At 39.5% G+C, this 22,031-nt stretch overlaps 1 protein-coding gene and 1 long non-coding RNA gene across 4 annotated transcripts in view; both read left to right on the plus strand.

Moving 5' to 3' along the window:
- oprm1 (opioid receptor, mu 1) overlaps positions 1-22,031 on the plus strand; it is a 28,899-nt gene that overhangs the window by 1,127 nt on the left and 5,741 nt on the right. For 2 of the 3 annotated variants that reach the window (XM_007577394.2, XM_016663728.1), the window contains one exon: positions 19,816-20,162. In XM_007577394.2, the coding sequence (XP_007577456.1) occupies positions 19,816-20,162 (347 nt within the window). Of the gene's footprint in view, positions 1-11,647; positions 11,738-19,815; positions 20,163-22,031 lie in introns of all 3 variants that reach the window. The other variant, XM_016663729.1, reaches the window with a different exon arrangement.
- On the plus strand, positions 2,496-7,688 carry LOC103155645 (uncharacterized). The gene is made up of 2 exons (XR_478061.2): positions 2,496-7,272; positions 7,355-7,688. It is a non-coding gene; the product is annotated as an uncharacterized LOC103155645 (long non-coding RNA).

Below are 22,031 nucleotides of genomic sequence, written 5' to 3' on the forward strand. Positions count from 1 at the left end.
ACCGCCGGGGCGCCTTGGAAACCCCCCCCCCCCCCCAAGTCTCTGGACTTGCAGTGCACGCACGTCGGAGAAAACCCATAAATAGTTAAAAAATGCTTTTAAATAAGCGACAGATGGCCACGTGTTTCTCCCTGCTCAGCTTCGCAATTTCAGATTTTACGCACAAGACTGGGAAACTTTCAGTTTCTAAAGAAGGAGCCATTAATGGCTGCATTTATGTCCACTATTTTTACTCCTTTATTTTAATCAAATTTTACGCACAAACGGCCCATTGTGATCCACATGCTATTAATTAGCATTTTGAAGTTGTGCGTAAAGAAATGTCAGCTTTGGAGAGTCTTATCTGAATGTCAGCTTCATGGTAGAAATTTGCTGCTCTCCTCAAACATCAAAGGTTCCGACAGCATAATTCGTCTGGAATCAGTTTCATCGATACGGTGGGTCTAATTAGATATGAAAAGTCGGAATTTGTGTTAGCAAGATGCACCTGGTTAAGCTCTTTCTGGTGGATTAAAGAGTATTAGATTGGTAGAGGGAACAGCAGGGAAATGACAGATCCGCTTGGAGAAGAATTGGCCACGGGAGAACACTTAAAGGCCGAATGATCGTCGTCGAGTATATGCAAGGATTATGCGAGAACTGAGATGAAGAGTTAAGGCTTTCTGCTCTGGTGTGTGCAGAAAACCTCAAGAGAGAGATTCTTGTTGATCTCTTAGAGGCGGCAAGCAGCAGCCAGGCAGAAGGCTGGCTGTGAGGAGGTTATCAAGCAAGAGCTTAATTCCATCTGGTGGTAAAGTGCAAACAAGGAAGAGAGTTATGTGCAGATTTATTGATCTTTTGTTTTTCTTTTTTTTTTACCGGTTGATGTTACACAACTGCTTCGTCTTATCGACATATTGATCCATTTATCTCTGTGTGATTCTGCACCCAAAATTCTTCAACCTTTAAGGGAAATTAGGTTTAATGGCAAAAATCTACAAACTACCAGCTGTTTGTGACAAACAAATCATCCAGACTAAAACTACAGGTGCTTTTCTTTCGACATTAAACACAAAATGTCACTTGTAATGACTGCTGCGTCTTTAACTTTTGGATGGTTTGCTCATGCGGCCATCAGTTGGTTTGATAGTGATATTTTTTTTTGAGTTTGCCTGTTTCAACAGAGTTCAAGTCAGGCTATTATGAAGGCTGGATGTCCTCTTTGACCAAGGTAGATTTCCTGTTGAAGGGCCACTGATGCTTTCAAACAAATGACTTGATTTTTGTTCTTCAACCAATGGTTGAGTGAATTTTACTCGCCACACACACACACACACACACACACACACACACACACGCGCGCGCGCACACGTTTGTCTGACTATCTTTGTGGGGACTTTCCATTGACTTGCATTAATTTCTACAGCCTAAACCTTACCTTTCCCCTTTTCCTAACCCTAACCATCACATACCTAACCCTAACCCTAACCAAAACTCAGTTCATACCTTAGCCCTAAATCTGACCCCTGACCCAAAAACAGGGTTTCCCCTCGTGGGGACCAGGCTCTGGTCCCCACAACGTAGTATATGTCAGGAAAATCGTCCCTACAAGGTATTACAAACAAACGCACACACACACACCAGTCCACAAGCCCTCTGCTCTCCCTCTGTGAAACGTTCCTCTTCATGAACACTTTCTTACCGGGCCGACAGACGCTAATCTGACCTCTTCCTCAGTCTGTCCCTGGGTCACATCTCCCCTGACGAATCCGGCAGCACCTGCTGCTGCAGTGGCAGATGTATTAGTAAGTGTGACACATTTTGCTGAATTCACTTGTTGACCTTTTAGCCTTTTTTCTCTCATCTCTTCTGCCCCCTGATAGAGGCGCAGGGCGTTTCATTGGACTAACCCACTGTTCTTCAAGAACATCAACCGATTGATGTTCACCATCAACACAGATTATTTACATTTTTTTTTTGGTTAAATTATGACTGGCCTGCCTTTGGATGAAAGTTTCTGACCACCTGCCACCTTTGGACAGTCTCCTCTTCTCTGCTAAAGGGCCAGTGCAGTTACTGGCCCTTCAACTTAAAACTTGCAACAATTTCGTCCAGCTGACTTACAGGGAAATTACTGGTCTTCGCTTTGTCTTTGTTTCTTTTTTTCTCCTTGTAATGATAACGATAATGATCTTTTTTCTAAAAGATGTCGACTCGTGACTTAACCATTTTTCTTACATTCAATGAAATCCAATTAATAGTCTCCACATTTTGTCTCAACTTATCTGAAGCACATTGCATGCAGCTGATGAATCCCTCGGCTGGTGTCTGACATAGCAGCCGATTTTAAAATATGTACTCTTTTAAAGAAAACTATTGACTGCAGTTAAGATGAAAAATTGGATTTAGTTTTGAATTTTGATAAAATCTGTGTTCTCTTTTTTCTATTTTAAACTATCCTAGGTGCAGTTTTAATGAAAAAAAAACTGCACCTATGTTTCAAGAATGTTTAAAATAAAAAAAGAGATACACGGTAGAGCACATTTGTGTCAGATGTTGTCTACCATAAACTAATTGATCACAGCCCGTCTGCCCTGCTGCTGGTTTAAAGGGGGAGATGGAAGTGACATTGTTTGAAATGTGAGTTAGGCACCTTCATTGTTTTTAATCATTGCATTTCTGCAGCCACCAACATGCAGACAGCTTGAAATACAAAGAAGTGGCGTTATTTAAATATTCATAAATTCATCCTTGGAAAAAACAAACCAGGAACAGTCCAGGATCCAGATCTGGGTCTGATCGTTTTTCTTGCTCTTTTGCAACTCGCTACGCTAATGAGGCTTTAAGGGAATTACCACGCAGGTAAAAGCTGAAACCACAATCCATTAGGACTACAAACAATGTCATTGTTCTCTGCTGCAGCTTTCCATTCATCTTTTCTCTTCCTCTTGTTGGCAGAGTGAAAGTGACCAGCCATTTTGATGATGATAAGCAGTAAATGGATGTTTTCCTGTTGTCTTGAGCTCTCCTTCTCCGTTTTATGAATGTGCCCTTGAGCGAAGTTTGGCCAGATTAAACTGAGACAGTTGACGGTAGTTTTCTATTTTTATTTTATATTCGTGCTTTTACAGTCTGAAAGCCATTAAGCATCGGCCACAAGCTTTTTTTTTTTTTGTTATCTCTCTCTCTGTGGCTCCTCCCCTGCCCGCCGTGAAACTCAGCAAACTTTTGCTGCACAAACAGAGATGACCAGAGAGCTGCACGCCCGATTGGAAAAAAATAAATAAATAAAAAAATCGATTCTGGTTGAGCAGAAGGGAGTTTGAGCTCCGTAAGGAATACGCTTCCTCTGCCGCCAGAGCAGATTGCTTCCTGTTGCCATGGAAACACTGGGAGGTGTTTTGCGGAGCCAGACGACGAGCAAAATGAGTCCGTCTGCCACTTCTCCCAAATCTCCTTCCTCCACGGCCCATCCAGCAGCATGAGCAGATGTGGCTGCGGTCGGTCTCTTCCAGCGGCTGCAGCGTCTCTGAAATGCATATTGAAAGAAGAAAACCCAATAAGCTCCTGCTGTTCTGGATTCATATGGATTGTTTTGTTTTTTGTTTTTTTGCTTGTTTTTTTGTCACATCCAGCTGAACAACAAATGCTGCCTTGCGAAAAATTGTTGAGTGATCTTGCAAGATGCAATTGAGCACAAGAGTCTTTAAACATTCCTCATTTTTAAAATATATTTCTCCTCAAAGAGCCTCCAAATACCTTTAAATTTTTTTTTTTTGCTTTGGACTTTGACTTTTTAGTATCTAACCATTCGATGAGGAGTAAGTGAATACATTGTATTAGTATAGAACATTTAAATGTAGGGGGCATCTTGAAAACAGTTCACTTAAGAAAAAAATGCAACTAAATCTAAAGTCTCACTCCAACAACCAGTATATAAAACAAATATAAAACAACACATCAAGAGAGATGGAAGGAGGAGTCCCTTTAATATCTTCAGATGTGTAGCTGAAATGTCTGAGATGTGATCTTTGAGCATCTAAAATAAGTTAGTCTGAGTAGCTGGGAGATAGATTAAAATTGACAAGGTAAAGTAAAATTTAAAAACACTTCTGACACCGATGGTGAGTCAGTGCAAAGATGAACTGGAGATAAACAACAAGCAGCTTAGCAAAGAAAAAAAAAAAACAACTTCGAATTGGATTTGTGGGCACTTTGTGTCCACAGCCTCTAATAAAGGCTCAATTTGTTCCTAGTGTTTCAAGAAAGAAAACACAGATTGGTAAATGTGGCTTAACAGGAAATCGTTTCTCTTATGTCGTCTGTTTGACGGATGTTTTCCCATTTTTAGATTTTTTTTCTCGTGTGCTTTTGCATGGGTGTGTCTGAAAAGTTTTCAAAAGAAGAGAAAATGCTCATAAAATAAAGTATGCAAATAAAACTAACTGTATTATTTACAACCGCATAAAAAGTGACTCTAGTGGCTATTTCAAAAGCAGTAAGAGCGGTGCATCGTCTTCGCAGTTTTCCTGTTGCGTAATGAAATTTTCACAACAGCTCGACGCCAATATCGCACTTCTGAATGTTTAATGATGATTCTTTTTATATGTTTCAGCTTAAACTGAATGCTTAATTTACCTTAGTGGGCTCATTTTTTATCATGTTTGTGTTACAATTTCCGTTCATTTACACTCTGATCCTAAAGAATAAAAATAGAATAGGTTGGAAAATTCAACGTTTTCAAACTTGAGTCATTTATTGGAGGTTTCTAAGAAATCAAACAAGCAAAAAGCAAACTTTACCTTATTTTTCTGTTTTACTGTATCACAATTTTACACATTACCATCTGTATCATTTGTTTTCTCTTTTTTTTGACAGTATAATATATAAGGGGTATTTTAGAAGATTTTACCACTGTACTTTTGCTTCATAAAGCTTCTGAGGAAAGTGCAAAGGTATTAATTAGACACTACAAAATGACAATCAAAATTTGACATAATATAATGTGTTTTAATGACTAAAAGTAAAAAAAAATTGAGGGTTTATTGATGTTTTTTTAACTGATAAGCTTTTCATCGATTCTTTTAGGTGTCTGCTTTTAATTGTTGCTTTAAAGGCTCTCTTGCAGATGTTATTGCAAACATGAGAGCAAAATGTTTTGTTTTTTTTAATAATGGTCAGGCGTCTTATCACTAAAAGAAACGACCTAATGAGACGGAGGAGGACACATTAAGGCTCATCGTTATTTCGGGCTGTTGTTGGAGTCTCGCATTTGTGTTGCTACTGGCAAACGTACTGGTATTTTGTCACAGTTATCTTCCTTAATAGTTGATGCTTCGGGGCTGTTGTTCAGGTTTCTCGATTAAAAAAGAAAACAACCAACAGCTCTGGTGTAGCTGCAGGTGTCGGTGGTGGTGGGGATGGATCTGTTTGTCTGTCTGTACAGCAGCACATTTCAGTTCAAGGCCATTTCTATCTGCCCGTATCCCAAACACAAAAGGCATTCATGCCTGAAACTGTGTTTGTTTGTCTTTAAACTTCTCACCCTGTCCTGGTCCTTAGCTGTAATTTGACTATGTGGTGGTAAAGGATGATTATGTAAACACTGTAGGGAAACTAATTAACAGTCAGGACAGGCTCCAGTTTGACAAAAATCAGTTCACATGTTTCATTTGACGTCCAGTTTATATTCGTTTTCAGTTATTCAGTGATAGGCTTATTCATTAAGGATGTTGTACTCAGACAAATGTGTTTGCTTAAGGTAAAGATGTTGAATAATCCTTTCAATAAGTGCAAGAGGAGTTAAAAACTGAGAGTCGATATATTTATTCAGAAGTGAGGGAACAAAACTCCTGTACTAGAATCCTCTTTCTTTTTTGCCTTGTCTTGTTAAGTTTTTCCAAAGCTTGTTGAGTTTCTCAGAACATCTAATTATACTTTTCGAAGCTTTTTTTTTTTTTCCTTTCGGGTCCAAATATGATGTGACACAGAAACCCATTACTTTGGGCACAGTTAGTAGAGTTTAGAAGTGATTCCAGCCCTGGATATGCCCTTTTCTGTCCTACTATCACAAATGTAAACATGTAAACCTGGAAAAAATAAACTTTAACCAAGACTGTGAGCTTTGATCAGATGAAACCAGCTTTTCAGTAAACAAAAATAAAAAAAAAACTGATTTTAACTATGGAGACACAAAGTGGGAAGAAAATAATGCCCACTGATATCAGATATTGTTGAAGATGCTGTGGGGATGCTTTTTCTGTGAAAGCCCTTGGAAAAGTCTTGGAGTGCATAGAAGCATACCCTATTTACATATCAGGTGATCTTATATAAAAAATCATCATACTTTAAAAAAAAGAAAAGAAAAAAAAAACCATCTGGTGACCTGTTAGTATCACAGGATCTTTGTGCAAATGCATGGGCAAATAAACACAGAAATAGTCCAGCAGACACAAGCTCAATTTTTCTCAATGATGATCTCAACAAGCAGTTCCAAGCAGTAACAGCACCGGGGGTTTTGAGGAAAACAGTTATTTCTTAACACTCAATAAATATACTCAAATTAAAGGTTGGATTTTAATAAAATAAATACATTTTAAATGATTCTTCTTCAGTTGAAACGTAATTTACATTAGCAATGTGTTTGTATCTCTAAAAAAAAAAATTAAAAGTCATGGTTGGATTAAATGCCGCCATCACAGCATAACATCCGTTTTCTACCTGCAGCTTTAAGGCTGCCAAGGTGACCAACACCCCAGAGGTTTTGCATGGAGTTTCCCACCCACCGAACCGCGAGCGATCACTTAATTTTTAAACAGAATTAAAGGTCAGACCATCAGCTTGCACAAACTGCCCGGGGTGTTGTTTCTTGACGGACAGAGACCCTCTGCAGGAAGCAACAATGGATAAATTTAAACACGTTTGCAGCGTTTTAAACGACACAACACACCGACTTCAGCTTCTAAAACAGTTTCAGACGCGTCGCTGCAATTAACAGGAAATGGCACGAAAGAGAACGCCTCGGAGCTAATTAATGCAGATCAGGGCTCAGTGTGTGAGCAACGATGTCGAAGTAAGTCATCAGGATCACCGCATTCGTTTCAGCTCCTCTCCGTCGTGAACGGGAAACGGCTCTGATTGCTTTGCGTTTCCACGGGTGATGATGGATGTCTTTGCTGAAAGCGGCGCTGAACCTGCGACGGCGCGTAATAAGATTCCTCAGTCGCGGTGACGACGACGACGTGCCGCTCTGACCCCGGCTCTGCAGCGCCCGCACGACTTGCGACGCGAACGGTAGCTGGTAGCCCAGATGAAGGCGCCATAATTGCCGCTCTCATTCAGATTTTACACCTCAATTATCTTGTTTGCTTTCCAGTGCAGGCAAGCTCATTTGGCACAGATGAGTCAAGACAAACACGTGAGGGACTAGCCTGCGCATTTGGCCATCATACAAGCTGCCAAAAGAAGAGAAGCACAGCGGAGAAACCCAAAGAATCCAGCTTATTGTTTCTGTAAAAAAAAAAAAAAATTGCAAAAGAGTCAGAGTTTATACATCGGGGTGGCAATTATAGAAGCTAATCTTTTTACCCTCCCTCGCTGTGTTTATGAGTAATTAGGTTTTCAGTGCTACTAGGCCTTCTTGGAGAATTAGAGCTCTGTCTGTTTGTTTCAGCAGGTTTTCTGTTGAGTTACAGACAAAAAAAAAAAAACAAAGAAAGGGAAACAGACCGAACTAAAATAATCTGTTCTTAGGAAATTCTTAAGAACAAGAACATAAAATCTGAGAAGTAGTGAAGAAAGGGAAACAAGGAGACCAAAGAACTGCCGGGGGAAAGTGGATACAGTCATTTTTCTGAGGAATGGAGCAAGAGTCAGTGATGAATAATTAAACAGAGCAAAGAACAGACTCATTTTATGTTTTTTTTTTCCTAATCAAAGACTGATGGACGTTCTTAGCTCTTTTATCTGTCTGTGATTTACTGACTGATTCGCTCTGCTCCTGCTCTTTATATTCTCCAATAAGAACTGTAAAACATGCATTTCTTTCTTTTTTCTTTTTTTTTTTACATCAAAGCTGAGATTTTAAATAACCAACCGGAGGGACGATTTATTCAGCCACCGAATCCTTTTGAAAGGTCAAACATGAGGAATCAAAGTGCTGCGTCTTGCAAACGTAGTCAAACTCCTTGAACCTTTTAACATTTTTTTTCCTGCTGCTGCATCAAACTTTTCATGCACCTTTTATTAGCGATTTACATGATAGCCCCACACAAAGCAGCTCGTAGCTGTCACATGAACGGAGAGGCACATGGCTTTGAATTCTCTGCAAATAAAAATCTGAAAAAGTATGGCAGGCATTTGTATTCAAGCCCAACTTCCTTAATACTTTGTAGAATTACAAGATTGGATTTTCAATCATTTCACTGAACTCCGATCTGGAGCCGCACAGCATTCTGGGGGATGTAGGCAGAGGAAAGACCTCTCAGAGCTAGCTAAGCAAGGTGGGTGGCATCAACTGACTCTCCTACTCGTTGGTTACCTAGCAACAGCCTGTTGGGTAACTTGCGCAGCAGCTGTTTTCGGTTTTGCCATCGTGCCTCATAACTGCTTAAAAATATAAAAACGGTGTGAAGAGAAAGGAGAAAATGAGTACAACAACTTGAGAGGAAACTGTGGATAAAACAGAAAAAGGTGATGTTTTATCCACTGTTTGACAGCATTTAAGATATTTAAAACAAAAAAGCTATTATTAATTATCAATATTGACTAATATTAAATCCCCTCCCTCCTGTCCTTTGCAGCCTCTGACACGTTCCCCTCCAGGATTAGCCTGTCCTGTTATCTCTGAACAGTTTCCCACATTGTCTCTACATCCCACAGCTTGTAGCAAACATTAATTGGGACGTTTTTCTATTTTCAGATGATGGATTGAACCGTTCTCTGTGTTCCCTTGAGGCGTGGGGACGCTGTTTAAATCTGACATCCTTATTCCTGACCTGCTCACTGTTTGTTTTTTGTTTTTTTGGGGTTTTTTTTGGTTCACTAATGTTCTCCAACGAACATCTGAGGCACTCAGAGAAAAGCTGGAGCTGTAACGCGATTAAGTTAAACACAAGGGGACTAACTAGATTATTTCTGGAAGAGTTAGTTATCAGACTAAAGAGGAATAAGTAAAAAGGCACACCACACTTTTCAGATTTCTATTTGTAAAACATTTTCAATCATTTTCCTTCCACTTTACAAATTGTGTTCTGCTTTGCTTTGCTATAGAGTATAAAGCAAAAAGCTTGTGGCTGTAACAAACAGGAGCGTCCAAGCTATTAGTTTGTTGAAACATCTTGTGGTTGTTTGTTACTGCAGTTTGAGAGGGGTGACGGACCCTCAGGTCTTTTGTCCATTAAAAGCTGCGTTCCTAGGCAACAAACAGAGCATCTGGAGTCGACCTCATACGTCCCTTTCATTTCCACAGAAGGTAATCTTCTACAGGAGCGATTAAAAGGACGGAGTCTGTATTCCTATTGAAATTGGACAGTTGTTCTCTAAAGTAGTCTTTTTGTCCCTTCAAGGGCTTTTTTCTCATAAACCTTCAAAAAGTATTTGCCATGAAGGTTGTGCTCTCATAACCTTCATACTTCATGTTTTCTTTTTTTTCACACAAAACCCGTCACTCTCAGGGTCAAAAAAAAAAAAAAAAAAGTAAAAATGTTGCGCCTTCCGCAGCTGAACAAGTGTTGAGTTTCTAACCCGTCATTCATCTTATTTATCATAGATACTGATCTCAACTCCTCGCTCGCAGTGTGAAGGGATCAGCATTGTTCCTGTGTGTTGCCTTTCAATGCTGATGCATGTGACGTCAGTGATCGCAAGACGGGTCCGCAGAAGAAGAAATCACTGAATCGTTGCATTTCGATCAATGTTTGTGTTGCGTCCTGAGGCTGTTTGGCCGTTTCGCATTACATCCACATCCTGAACCGGCAGGAAGGAGTGTTGATTGTTGTCAAGCCAGAGGAACCGGGCGCTTACATTTGTCAAATACCTTTCAAATTTAGAGCTGAAACTCAAAATGGGTGAAAAAATTAAAGTTGCCAAAGTCTGATTCTTAGAGAAGGGCTTTGGTTCTAGGTAATTATTTGTTCAGGTGGAAAGAAAAATACTCTCAGACATATTGGTGGTTTGATTCAACAGAGCAAACAGTTAACATCCCATCTATCTATCTAATAGAAGTGGGCAATATTGCAGATTTACTTATTGATCTGATACTAAGTGCATACAAGGAGTGTATTGATACTTTTTATATAAGTTTAATACATCGTCAAAGTTCTTTGTGTTTTTTTATTTCTTTGAATTATTTTGTTCAAGTTAGAACATAATATGGACAAAGTTATCTACAAAATAACATATTAACATGATTCTGTGCATTTTTCCCAAATAAAGAAAGTGTAAAATATAATTTGGGGAAAAAAAAAAGATGGAATCTGATACTAAAGCATCGGTCTTTGCACACTGGTATCGATCCATCCATGCATGCACACAATTTCTTATGGGGCCAATTTAGCTTGACAAATTAGCATCATCGTGTGTTTTTAGCCAGGAGAGGAAGCCAGAGCTGATGGAGAAAATCCACAGCAGCACAAGGAGAACCCATCAGAACCCAGGACCTTCTTGCTGCAAGGCAGCACTGCTAACAGTTAAGATCCTGTTTTTACAGTTGTTTTTTTGAGGCTTACAGATGGGTGTGAAGTCCTTTGTGTGTCTGTCACTTTGTTCCAGCTGCAGATCTGGCACCATTTCGGCCTGACAATCCCCCAAACACGCTTGTCATCTCTCTGGTTTTTTTTTTCTTTTTTTTTTCGTTTTTTTTTTTTCAGATTTATAATTATTCATCCCGGTTCTGTCAGTTTGATGCATCTGTGAGTCACATGTTCTATGACAACGCCAACAAAGCATCTTGTCCAAATCTGATCTTCTGTCAGAATATTTTTGTTCCTCGTGGAGCTTTGAAGCAAAAACAGCGATTTAATGAATGAGTAGAGAAATTATGATTAAAACACACAAACTTCTCCCTGTATCAGTTTAAATGCAAGAGTTTAATTCACAGACTTTTCACGGCTGGTAAGTCTGTTTTGTTTTTTTTTCTCCCTAAGTAAAGCAACGAGAAACATCCCAATTTAAAGAATCAAATAGAGAATCTCTGTAAAGATGTGCCACATGTTTTCTTGTTTTTGTAAATAGTCCAAACTCACTGTCTTCATATTTTGACCTTCAAGTAATAATTGGCCGACGGAATTGTAATAAAACTTTGTTTTCAGTCATCTTTAAATGTTTTTGCTATTTTTATATACATAATTGAATGAAATACGTTATTTATTGATAGTAGTATTATGCCTCCAGCATAATGACTGTCTAATTTGGCCACTCTGCTCTCAGACTCTCCATGACGACAGCCAGCAGCACCCTTACTTAAAGAGGGTGGCCTGCACCACTTTGGTGCATGCAGTCAATTGCAATCTTTGTAGATCGTGTGCAACGCGCCCACTTACTGCAGTGCAATTATTTTATTTTTTTTTAGCTCATGCAATTTGGTTCTCCTTATCTGGATTCTTTACAGATCAGGCCCCAAGATGTCACACTATGATTCACTTCATTAAACCCTCTGTCCGTATCGCAGGTGACATTTTTGCCTCCTGTCTTCTGGAGCTCCTGCTTTGAGCTTGTGTGTTGAAGTGAAGCTCAGTGCTCCTGTCTTCAAATGCAAACAATGAGTCTGCAGGGATTTTATTGGCAGTAGAGTCTTTCTGAAGATGTAATAAATCTCTGAGTCTAGGTTTGCAAATTTAGATTGTGGTTTGAGGGAGCTAGTCAAGCTGCCTCAAACATTTCTTCATCTTCACCTGCTTTGAATCTGGAGTTTTATCAAAATGAATCCTCCTTTCTGGTACAGATTAAATGAGAACGGTGGGAGATTGGTTTCTGCTTTAGCAAGCGTGCGCTCCTCCTCGTCGTAAATTAGCCGAGTTGGTTTGGCCGTCTGATCAGGATGCCTCTGGGGCACGGCTTTTCAAATCACGCAACTTTGAGATGAGTCACTGCTCCCACGCATAGACCTTTGGTAGGTAAGATCAGGGGATAAAATCAGCTTCACATACAAGTAGCGGCCAATCACAGAGCTCCCAAAATTAAGGATGTTAGATCGTATGAACAAAGCAGACCAGATTTCTGGCCCTGCCACCAACTTCCTCCGGCTTTCTCTCCAGCCTCTTCCAGGCCTTCTGGAAGATCTAATAATCTGTCCAGGGAGTCGCGAGTCAGCCGAGGGATTCCACCAAACTAGCAGGGAAGCCTGGTGAAGCTGTGAGACACTGCAGACAGAGCAGCTACATAAGGTATGGCAGAGCATTGGCATCTATTCTGAGATCTTCATCAATTATTATTATTAGTAGTAAATGAGCTTGGTTACTAATAAAAATTGTCAGTGAATTTGTACATGCTGGTTTGCTTAAAGAAGGTTGAAATTTTAAACTAGTGTTGAATCTGCTAAAAGCAGACGTAAAATACATTTGTAAAGACAAATATAGAGGGGAAAAAAATCCTTCTCCATGGACCTTCAGAAACAGCATTCATTGATTAGGACCAGTGTAATATTCAGTGTTTTGGCTCCCAAACCTGGCCAATAAAAAGCTGATTCTGATTCTGAAAAGAAGGCATTTTATTTTCAGGATTAAATTCAAAATGGAAAACCAGTTCTTTCGTTACACACTCACCTATATTTATTTCGATTTTGAAGATCATTGCATGCAGCTTGTGAAAATTCAAAATTCAGTTTGTCAGAAAATGAGAACATTTTTCATGAGGAATGAGATGCCAACACAATCAAGACTGCTGATTGGACCAATCAGAGAGGCTGGGCCTCGTCTCTGCTAAAGAACCTGACAAATCTCTACATACAAGCATATTAATGAGAACGTGAGTGGAAAGACAGGTGTAGAAGAAAAGGATAATGCATGTAAGAAAATGATTTTTTTTTAAAAAAATCAATCAATGAAAACTCTTTCTGTTTCATGAATCAAGTATTTAGTTAATACAGGTATAACTTTGAGAGTCATAATTGACCTCAGAAAATATTCAGCTTGATTTAAAGTTTGTAATTGATAAAAAATATTGTTTCCTTACAGCGTATGTGAACATCAGTGTAAATCCATGGATCAACTTTCATATATATATAAAGCCTCGTAATTGTGTGTTTAAACAGGCCTAATAAATCTGAGCATACACATTTATTGACATTGTTATATAAGTTTCATGCGTCATGAGAGAAATCCTCTTCTATTACAACCTCCAGGCAGCATAAACACTTGGAGCGCTGCACATCCTCACCACTTCCCCCCACAGGAACACGTTTACACAGTCGCACTCTGCAACCCGGCGTCCATCACGTTGTTTGTCGCAGAGTGCATGGACAGTGTTACTGTACGCCTCCGATCCAGAGGCGTACTGATGTGAACAGCTTCTTTCTGGAGCCGGGACTTAATGGCTTATCTGCACCCGGCGGCAGCAGCAGCAGCAGCCCATGAATCACACTCAGGGCTACAAACACACAAGCCGGCGTCACTACAGAGGCGCCGGGGTAATAATAAATTTCATTTAGTTGCCGTGTTATAAAATCCATAAAAAAGGAAGCCGTTTCTGTTCTAAACTGTGGACCACAAGTGTGTGGGTTTCAGTTTTGACATTTCTTAAAGTCTGCCGCTGAAGACCGACGAGTCGGTGCGGACCCGTTTCCAAATGGCAGATTGTTCCGGTTCGTTTATTCCAGCTCTAATGTTGCCCCGTATCTGACCTCTCAATTCCAGTCAGTGATTTTTATGACGCGTCAAATAAACACCAGGCAACTAAAACCCGTAGGAAATAGCTTTATTGCCCGTCATTAGCAATGAGCCATCAGTGGGCTTGTTGCATAACATCAATATGTATTTTAATTTAAAAATTGACTTGTTTGAAGTCTTAGACTTAATAGCTACTCTATCTTTTTGTTTGCTGTGCTAACTCTGCAGGAGCCACAGTATTATTAGACAGCTATTGATAATGAAACATTAAATAATGAGCAAATCCATAATCAGAACATCATATCGACCAAGCAATCAATTTTATATAAAAAGCACCCTTCATACTAGAAGGAGCTCAAATGCTGTACAGATATAGATTATTATATTCATAGATTTTTCTCTGGAATGTAATTATTTGCACAGAATCCGCCTGTTTGAATGTTTTCCAAAATATTCAAAAGAAAAACCAGTTTTGGAAGCTGAGATCCCTTGAAGCGATGCTGCTTGACTCTGACGGCGGGTTTGCCAAGCAGCCAATCCAGGAGCTCCACTTATTTTCCTCAGTGTTGATTGGCTGTTTCCCAAAGAGCAGAAATAAGGAAGACTGCAGACCTTCTGCTACAGCGTTAAGACGGTTTCCACTGCGTGTATTGATGCATATTAAGGTATATTTGTACTATTAAAATAAGCAGAATATGAATATGGAGAATAAACGGGTAAATTCATCACCCCTGGTGGAGGGTAATAATATTTAGTGGTGTATGACAAACCTGCCTTAGTTTTCAGTCAAAAGGTCGACTGTCGTTGCTTTGTCGATACACTGAAGCGTTATATAATCCATATTTCCTGACTGGTTGGTAAGAACACATCGATTCATTGTATTTCTGTCCAACGCTTCTCACTTATCAATTAATTGCTGTAGAGTAGGAGATTCATTTTAAACCCAGTGAAGTGTTGTGGTGTAATTTCATGAGCTGGATTTCAGGTTGCAACCTTGTGCCTCTAATTAATTTGACACGAAAGTCATTACGGCGTCGCTCAGCGTCTTATAGATAATAAAAAATAAATAAAAAATCCTGTTTGTGTATATCCATTTTTCTGGCTGTGTCAGCCCTGCCTACGTGCACGCACTGCTAATTGGCAGCAGAAGGCATTTGCTGAAATGTAATGCAAATTTAAGCAGAACAAAAGCAACAAACATATCAACAAACATAAATTATACAGCTTCACCGAACAATTTTCTTTGAGTTTGTCATCTCTGCAGGTGTACCTGTGCTATCAAACATAGAACGGCTTTTATGTCTTGATTCTTCTAATTGCATCGTGTTATTTTTTTTTTCTTTAACAAAAATCTGTTCGTAATAGATAGTTGATGTACAGCAGCTTAACGTGACACATTTTAATTGCATCTGTCAAATCTTTTTGTGATGTTTTGACTGTTGTACTCATTTAGATTGGAGGCAGGCAGGATTCATGTGGAAAAGTGTTTTATTTTTAATAACTACAAGCCAGCAAATATGCAGCACCCGTAGAAATCGAATAACCAAAGGTCAAGATGGGGAACAAATTCAAACTGGTGAATAGTAAAAACAACGACAACAACATGGAAAGAAGCAGCAAACAGCGGCATGTGGGGACAGTGAGGAGGCTTTCTGCAAACCAAAGAAGCGTATCTTCTCTGTGAGCGCTACAGCTGGAGTGACGAGGTTAAATGATGAATAATAAACAGCTGAGAGGGGAGCGGTCTACTGTCAGAGAACGACAGGGAGCAACACTGAAGGAATGCAGATTGGAAACAGTTCAAAGGATTTGTTTTATCTTAATTTTTTGAGGACCAAGTTTCTGTCCGACCAAATTTTCTACTTCTCTTGACTTTATAAGCAAAATGAACAACACTGTAGATTAAAATATTTGAACACTTTGAGGGGTGATGAAACATTTCCTTCCTAAGGGGGAGCATTAAGAAATTTTCATCCAATTTGTTTTATTTATGATTTTAAAATGTATATTTCTTTCATTTCTACAATATCAGAAAAGAAAAGTAATTTTTTTTTACTCTCATTTTTTGGCTTAGGTCTTGTAGGCCAAGTGAAAACGTTTTTCTGTTGTTTCAGTTTTCTTTTCTTATTCAACACAGCAAAGAAAAAAAAGTTATTTTTTCTTGTCTTTTTTCCCTCTCTCTCTCTTTATCTCTCTCTCCCTCTCTCTCTCTCAGTCCTTGCACGGCTCACGGAAACAAACATTTTCTGACATCTCAAACTTTCTTCAGATATTTTTGTAACACCTTTTCCTCCCACAAAAAGGCTGGGGGAACCAGGTGCAGTGCAGATTAATTAGCTGTTTCTACAATGAAGTCTGGCTCTAAAATAAGTATTGGGATTTCTTTTGGCAAGAATTAGATCTTAAAGAAAAACAAGAAAACATGGAATAAACCTGATCATGAGGGGTTTTCTCACAGAGACGAGATGAGGCTGCAGTGATTTCTGAGACTCCCGGTGAGTAGAAAAGTTTATGCCAACAATCTGCAACTAAAACATGGATTTGAACCTTGAAATTTCTGTGAACGATTATTAATTGACTCCTGATTAAAATATCGTTCTCAGCAGGCGTTGTAATGCCACAGTGAATGTTACACAGAGGTTACTGTGAACAGCACAGAGGCTGACCTTTAATGAACACAACATGCAGTTAAAGTGCATTTCTGCGACTTCTGCTCTACTTTGCCCTCGTCTCTCAGACCTGCAGGTACGAACTGAGGCGTTTTGATAGAAGCCCGGCTCAGAACACTTACATGCAAGCCCAGTTGACAAAACAAAAAAAACAAAAAAACATGCTACTTCCTGTTAGCAAACACTCATAATAATAAAAGCGGCCCTCCTGAGACTCTGTTGGCCGCTCCAGCCTCCTGTCTTTTGCCTCGGCTCTTTTCTCTCTTAGGAAACACTTACTAGATAACCATAACATGCTTATGAGTATAGCAGAAAAGGTGTGTTTATGTTCACACACTTTGTAGCCCAGCAAGTAAAAGCCTGTGAGAATTTGTGACTTAAACCAGAAAACTCGTTAACAAACACCTAATTCTGCTCATTTACACGGAATGGGGCAATTTACCTTGCTGCGTTGCAGGGGCAACCCGAGGGAGACTCGTCTGGAGTCGTCTTTACGAGGATCTTGGAGTCAGCGAGGAGATGCTGGAAAATTAGATCCAGCTTCATCACATTCGCTCGAGTGAGACGGCCTTTATTGCATCGTGAAGTGTCTCGTTGGGCCCAGCGCAAATAAAGCCTGACATAAGCAACACACTAAGATGCGACTGTTAGACTTAATCAGATTTTTAACAAACTATTTGCCACCTGCAACCTGTTGGGAAGATTTGAGAGCCACTGAGAAGTGTGCAGCAGGAAGGCGTGCATTAATTATCTCAGCGGTGGAAGGGACTGATGGGGTTTCATATCAGATCGTTAGATGATCTGATGTATTAGAATCTCTTTCCATATTAATGTTAATCCGGTGTTTTCACAGCACGAATGCTTCTGAGTACTCTGCTGGAATTAACACAGAAGAAGAAGAAAAAAAAAATCCCCTGCAGATACGACAGTGAGTAAAAATGAATAATGGGACGATTTGGGAAATGCAACAAGGTTCTTAACACAATGGCATCAAGAGAAGAGGAAATAAAACCTCCGTTATGAGAATCTTAGTGATCTTTTCATGGAGAACCTGGATTGTAGAAACAAGATTGTATTTATTTATGTATTTGGCATCATCACTTAATTGCAGTTTGCAAATGCAGACTTCTTGATCCTCCTTCATCCGAGCGACCGCGTTTTATTCAGTTTCAGATTTTTTGAAAGCATTTCCTAAACCCGCCTCCCAGTCTGTCCGTCTCAAACTGGTTTCTGGTATTTCAGCGGGGCTGTGAGTAAAGGCCACATAATTAATCACTGAACTTTTTTTGTCCTCGTATTCGTGCCTGAAGCCGTTAAGCGATAAACATCCTATACGTCTTTCCTGACAAGAGGTCTAAGCTTCTAAGCCTCTGTAGTCCGTCTGTGTTGTATCTTCTCCGAGGTAATGGATGCTCAGCGTTTCTTCTGTTATTTTCTCCTGTTCCAAGTTTTCCCGTTATTGACTGGAGGAATATTTTAGTCAAATCCTGTAAAATGAAGAGTTATTTAAGGCCTGGGTCAAAGAGTGCAGGCTGCACTGTGAGCACTTCTCTGCCGTTTCTGTCAACGCAGGAGAAAATGGACCGAACCTTTTAACGCCGCTCTTATTGATTCCTTCTGCTTCTTTATAAAAAAAACAAATAAAAAAAAACACGTGTATTTAACCACTGCTGCCGCTTTGCTTCCATTTCTTTCAGAAGCTCCATTTTTTAAACTGAATGTAGTAGCGTAAAATATGCAGACCTAAATATGCCGTCATGTCCAAGATTTATTGTTGGTTTACATTTCAGATGTTTATGCAAATAAAAGATGCACCAAAATGTGTTCACAATCCCTGCTAAGTAATCTGGGGGAAGACATTTATTTGTCATGCTTTGAAAGTGTCTGAGCAGTGCATTAAACCGAGCCTCTAACTGCTACTATTTGATATAAAACGTCTACATTTTTCATAGTACAATCCAGATTCCTCGTAAAGATATAAAAATAAATCAAAACATTAAATAAATTCTGATTTTATTGCAGTAGCAGAATCTCAGATGAAACAAACGAACTATATGGGGAACCGTATGTTAAAAACAAGTCATTTAATCTTAAACAAAATCACCTGTACTCCTTTTGTTCACTCCTAAAATCCATCTACAAGTAACGTATCTGACCTAGTTTGAATTTATGCTCAACTTAATAAGGCGGATCAGATTTTTAAAGGAAATTATTTTAATTGAATCAAGCAAAAAAGCTTACCGTTTGTTTTCAAGATCAAGCAATTTGATTCAGAAACACTATAGTGATTTGCTGGGATTTTAAATAGTCTTATGCATATAATTTAATCATTTCATTTTGGTAGTTTACATGTTTTGCAGTTTATTTTAACAATGGCACAACATCATAATGTTGCACTTAGCACTATGCTATACTAACTTGAATAACTCAGATCTTTTTTTTTCTTCTCGGGGTAAACATTCAAAATGTCAGTATAGTCGCGGTTTTCTGTCGTTTCTTTACTCCTCGGTTGGCCGTGTTAATTTTTGCCCTGCCTGCCTTAGTTGTGTAAGTCCTCATGTTTTTTTGTGATTCAATTATTTTATTATGTTTAATGAGTCTCCGGTCTGTGCTCTGATCCCGCTTTAAATCCATACCTAGATGGATAATTTAAGCGTAAAAATCCCCTGGTGGAGATCTAACTGAATATTAAACTCACTAAGCTCTTATTTTACCAATAATACCCTGAAAAGGCTCCACCATCTCTAACGTATGACAGCACATCACGGTTCACAGTGTGCGGCGCTGTACACATATTGCAGAAAATCCAATTAATTCATCTTTTATTGCAGCAGCATGATTTGACACTGGATATTTCAGAAAGAAATGACATATTTAATTTGCGCGCATTGTACGAGAGGGGCAGGAAATCACAAGATCTTTTATCTTCTACCTGCTCCTCTTCAAACAATTGATGTAAAATTGCACGTCGGTTGGCACGACTCTTATTGGCTCAAAATAAAATAAATAAATCCACATTATGTGGGGAAGAAACAAAAAAGGTTTGTAACAAAATCACTGGTGGCAAATCTATTGGCATGATCCATACCAGCACCTTTTTTTTTTTTTTTACTAATGTAACAGAAGAATTTTTAAAAATTTGTATTCTACTTGTTTTTTATGTTGATAAGAGCTGTTTTCTAGGCCGATGTACGAATGCAAAAATCAAATTCAAAGATAATAGCGTCAAGGACAAGGAACAGGGACTGGAAACTGGAACGACGGGATGCTTTAACTGAGAGAACGTCACAGATCCTTTACCCGTGACAGGTTTTTTTTTTTTTTCCCCCTCTCTCCCTGTTTAGGTACACCAAGATGAAGACAGCCACCAACATCTACATCTTCAGCCTGGCCCTGGCGGACGCCTTGGTCACCAGCACGCTTCCCTTCCAGAGCGTCAACTACCTGATGGGCACCTGGCCGTTCGGGGACCTTCTGTGCAAAATGGTGATGTCCATCGACTACTACAACATGTTCATCTCCATCTTCACTCTCACCACCATGAGCATCGACCGCTACATCGCCGTGTGCCACCCGGTCAAGGCGCTGGACTTCAGGACGCCGCGGAACGCCAAGATCGTCAACGTCTGCAACTGGATCCTCTCCTCGGCCATCGGGCTCCCGGTGACGTTCCTGGCCTCCACTGTCACCAGTAAGCATGAGCGCGTGTTTGTTACGAGCGAAGACACTCAGAGGAACATAGGAAGCTTTGTTTGAGACCGAAGACATCCAAACAACTGGTTATGTGTGTCACGCAATGCAATAAACGCTGTGCATCCCCTCTGGAAGCAACAAATTGACTAATATGGTGAAATCGCGTGGAAGTGTGCCTGAAGCGTACAGTGTTTCATTGCAAAACATTTATTTTGGAAAGCTATTAAAAGAAAACAAAAGAAGAAAAACCCCTCAAATCTAAATCCAATAGTAAAACAAACCCTGGAAAAGCTACGATATACCAATATTAGGCGGCTCTGCAGCTACTTACTTCTGTATTTAACACAGATTAATGAATGAATAAACTAATCTGCCTTTTCCCACATCTTGGCCTTACAGCAGTCCTGCAAGCTCACCCACAATAATGCAAAACTAGGTCTGCTGATTAATACTGTGAGGAGAGAACAGCTTTAGGGTCTGATATAATAAGACTGCAATACCAACCCAAGCATCAGCATTGTGGCCACTGGCAGAAAATCATTGACAGCAGAGGGTCAACAAGTCAGTGAAGACCTCTGCAGCAGGGGACCCAGACCTGAAAAGAAAAGTCAGTGACCTGGTGCAGTAATTACATGAGATGAACTCTGAGTTTCACCAACAGCTATAGAGGCTGAGAGACATTTACTGGGCACAAAACCTACAACCTCCTTGACCCAAAGAGTTTGTGTTATATAAAGTCTGCAGAGCGTTTCTGGCTGGGATGTCACCAGGTATATTTCTGAATCCGTTTCCGCCTCTGGTTTGGGCAGGACAGAGTCTGACTTTAAACAATAAAATCCTCCAATACAACAAAAGTGACAGACGTTACTCAGTTTGTAGTAACTTCTTCCTACAGTTAATCGTTTAGTCGTTGGCATCTTTCTCAAAGTTAGATCTGTCGCAATAATCAATAAATCAATAAATCAATTCATCGCATGATGACTTAAAACAAACTCAATCATTTCCATTGGCATGAATTATTGTTTATCTCTTTTTTTTTCTCTCTTTCTGCCAAGAACTGGATGATAAAAGTCTTAAGTTTGGTGTTTTGGTCTCAACTATTCCTTATTTTGAAGGACAATTTTGTTTACAGAAACTTCAAAATTAATTTAATTTTATTTTATTTGTTGTCAAAATTCATTTGATTTATTTTGGATATTTCAAATGTCTTCCAGTTCCAGTGCTAAATGTTCACCTGAATTTGTCAGGTGAGGAGTTTTAGGGAGCGAAGGCGAACCAATAAACGGACAGCGTCTCATCTTTCAGTTTACTTTCTCTTATTTAGACACAAGTCGGCAGTTCACAGGTGACACCAGGTGACACACAGACATACACAAGAATCCAGCGACAGGCGAGGAAATGACTCGAACTTAAATGCTACATGGAACAGGTGAGGGGAATGAGTGATCAGGAGACGCAGGTGACAAACATGAGTGAAATTAACAGAGGAGACAGAGACTGGAGAAAGACCTAGACCCAAATAGACAAGAAATAAAACCTGACATCCGACAGAATTTAATGTTTATTGATCTTTTACGATGTGTTCTTGCATTATTATTTTGCCATTACCATCATATTACTCAAAAATGGTCTCAAAACAACATTATTATATCACAATAACTTCTGGAACAATTTATCATCCAGTAAAATGTGTTATCGTGACAGGCCTACGTCAAAGTGCAAAGCCTGGAAAGAAGAAGTTGTCTTGCTAACGTTGACCATGGATCGCACATGACCAAATATGCAAATCGCGTGATGATGTCATCGAGCAACTTCTAGTGACTTTTACGACAGCAAATAGCTACTTTCCTTGCTGAGGGTTTGACCA

The sequence above is a fragment of the Poecilia formosa genome, unplaced genomic scaffold (assembly GCF_000485575.1).
Source record: "Poecilia formosa unplaced genomic scaffold, Poecilia_formosa-5.1.2 Scaffold439, whole genome shotgun sequence".
NCBI lineage: Eukaryota > Metazoa > Chordata > Actinopteri > Cyprinodontiformes > Poeciliidae > Poecilia > Poecilia formosa.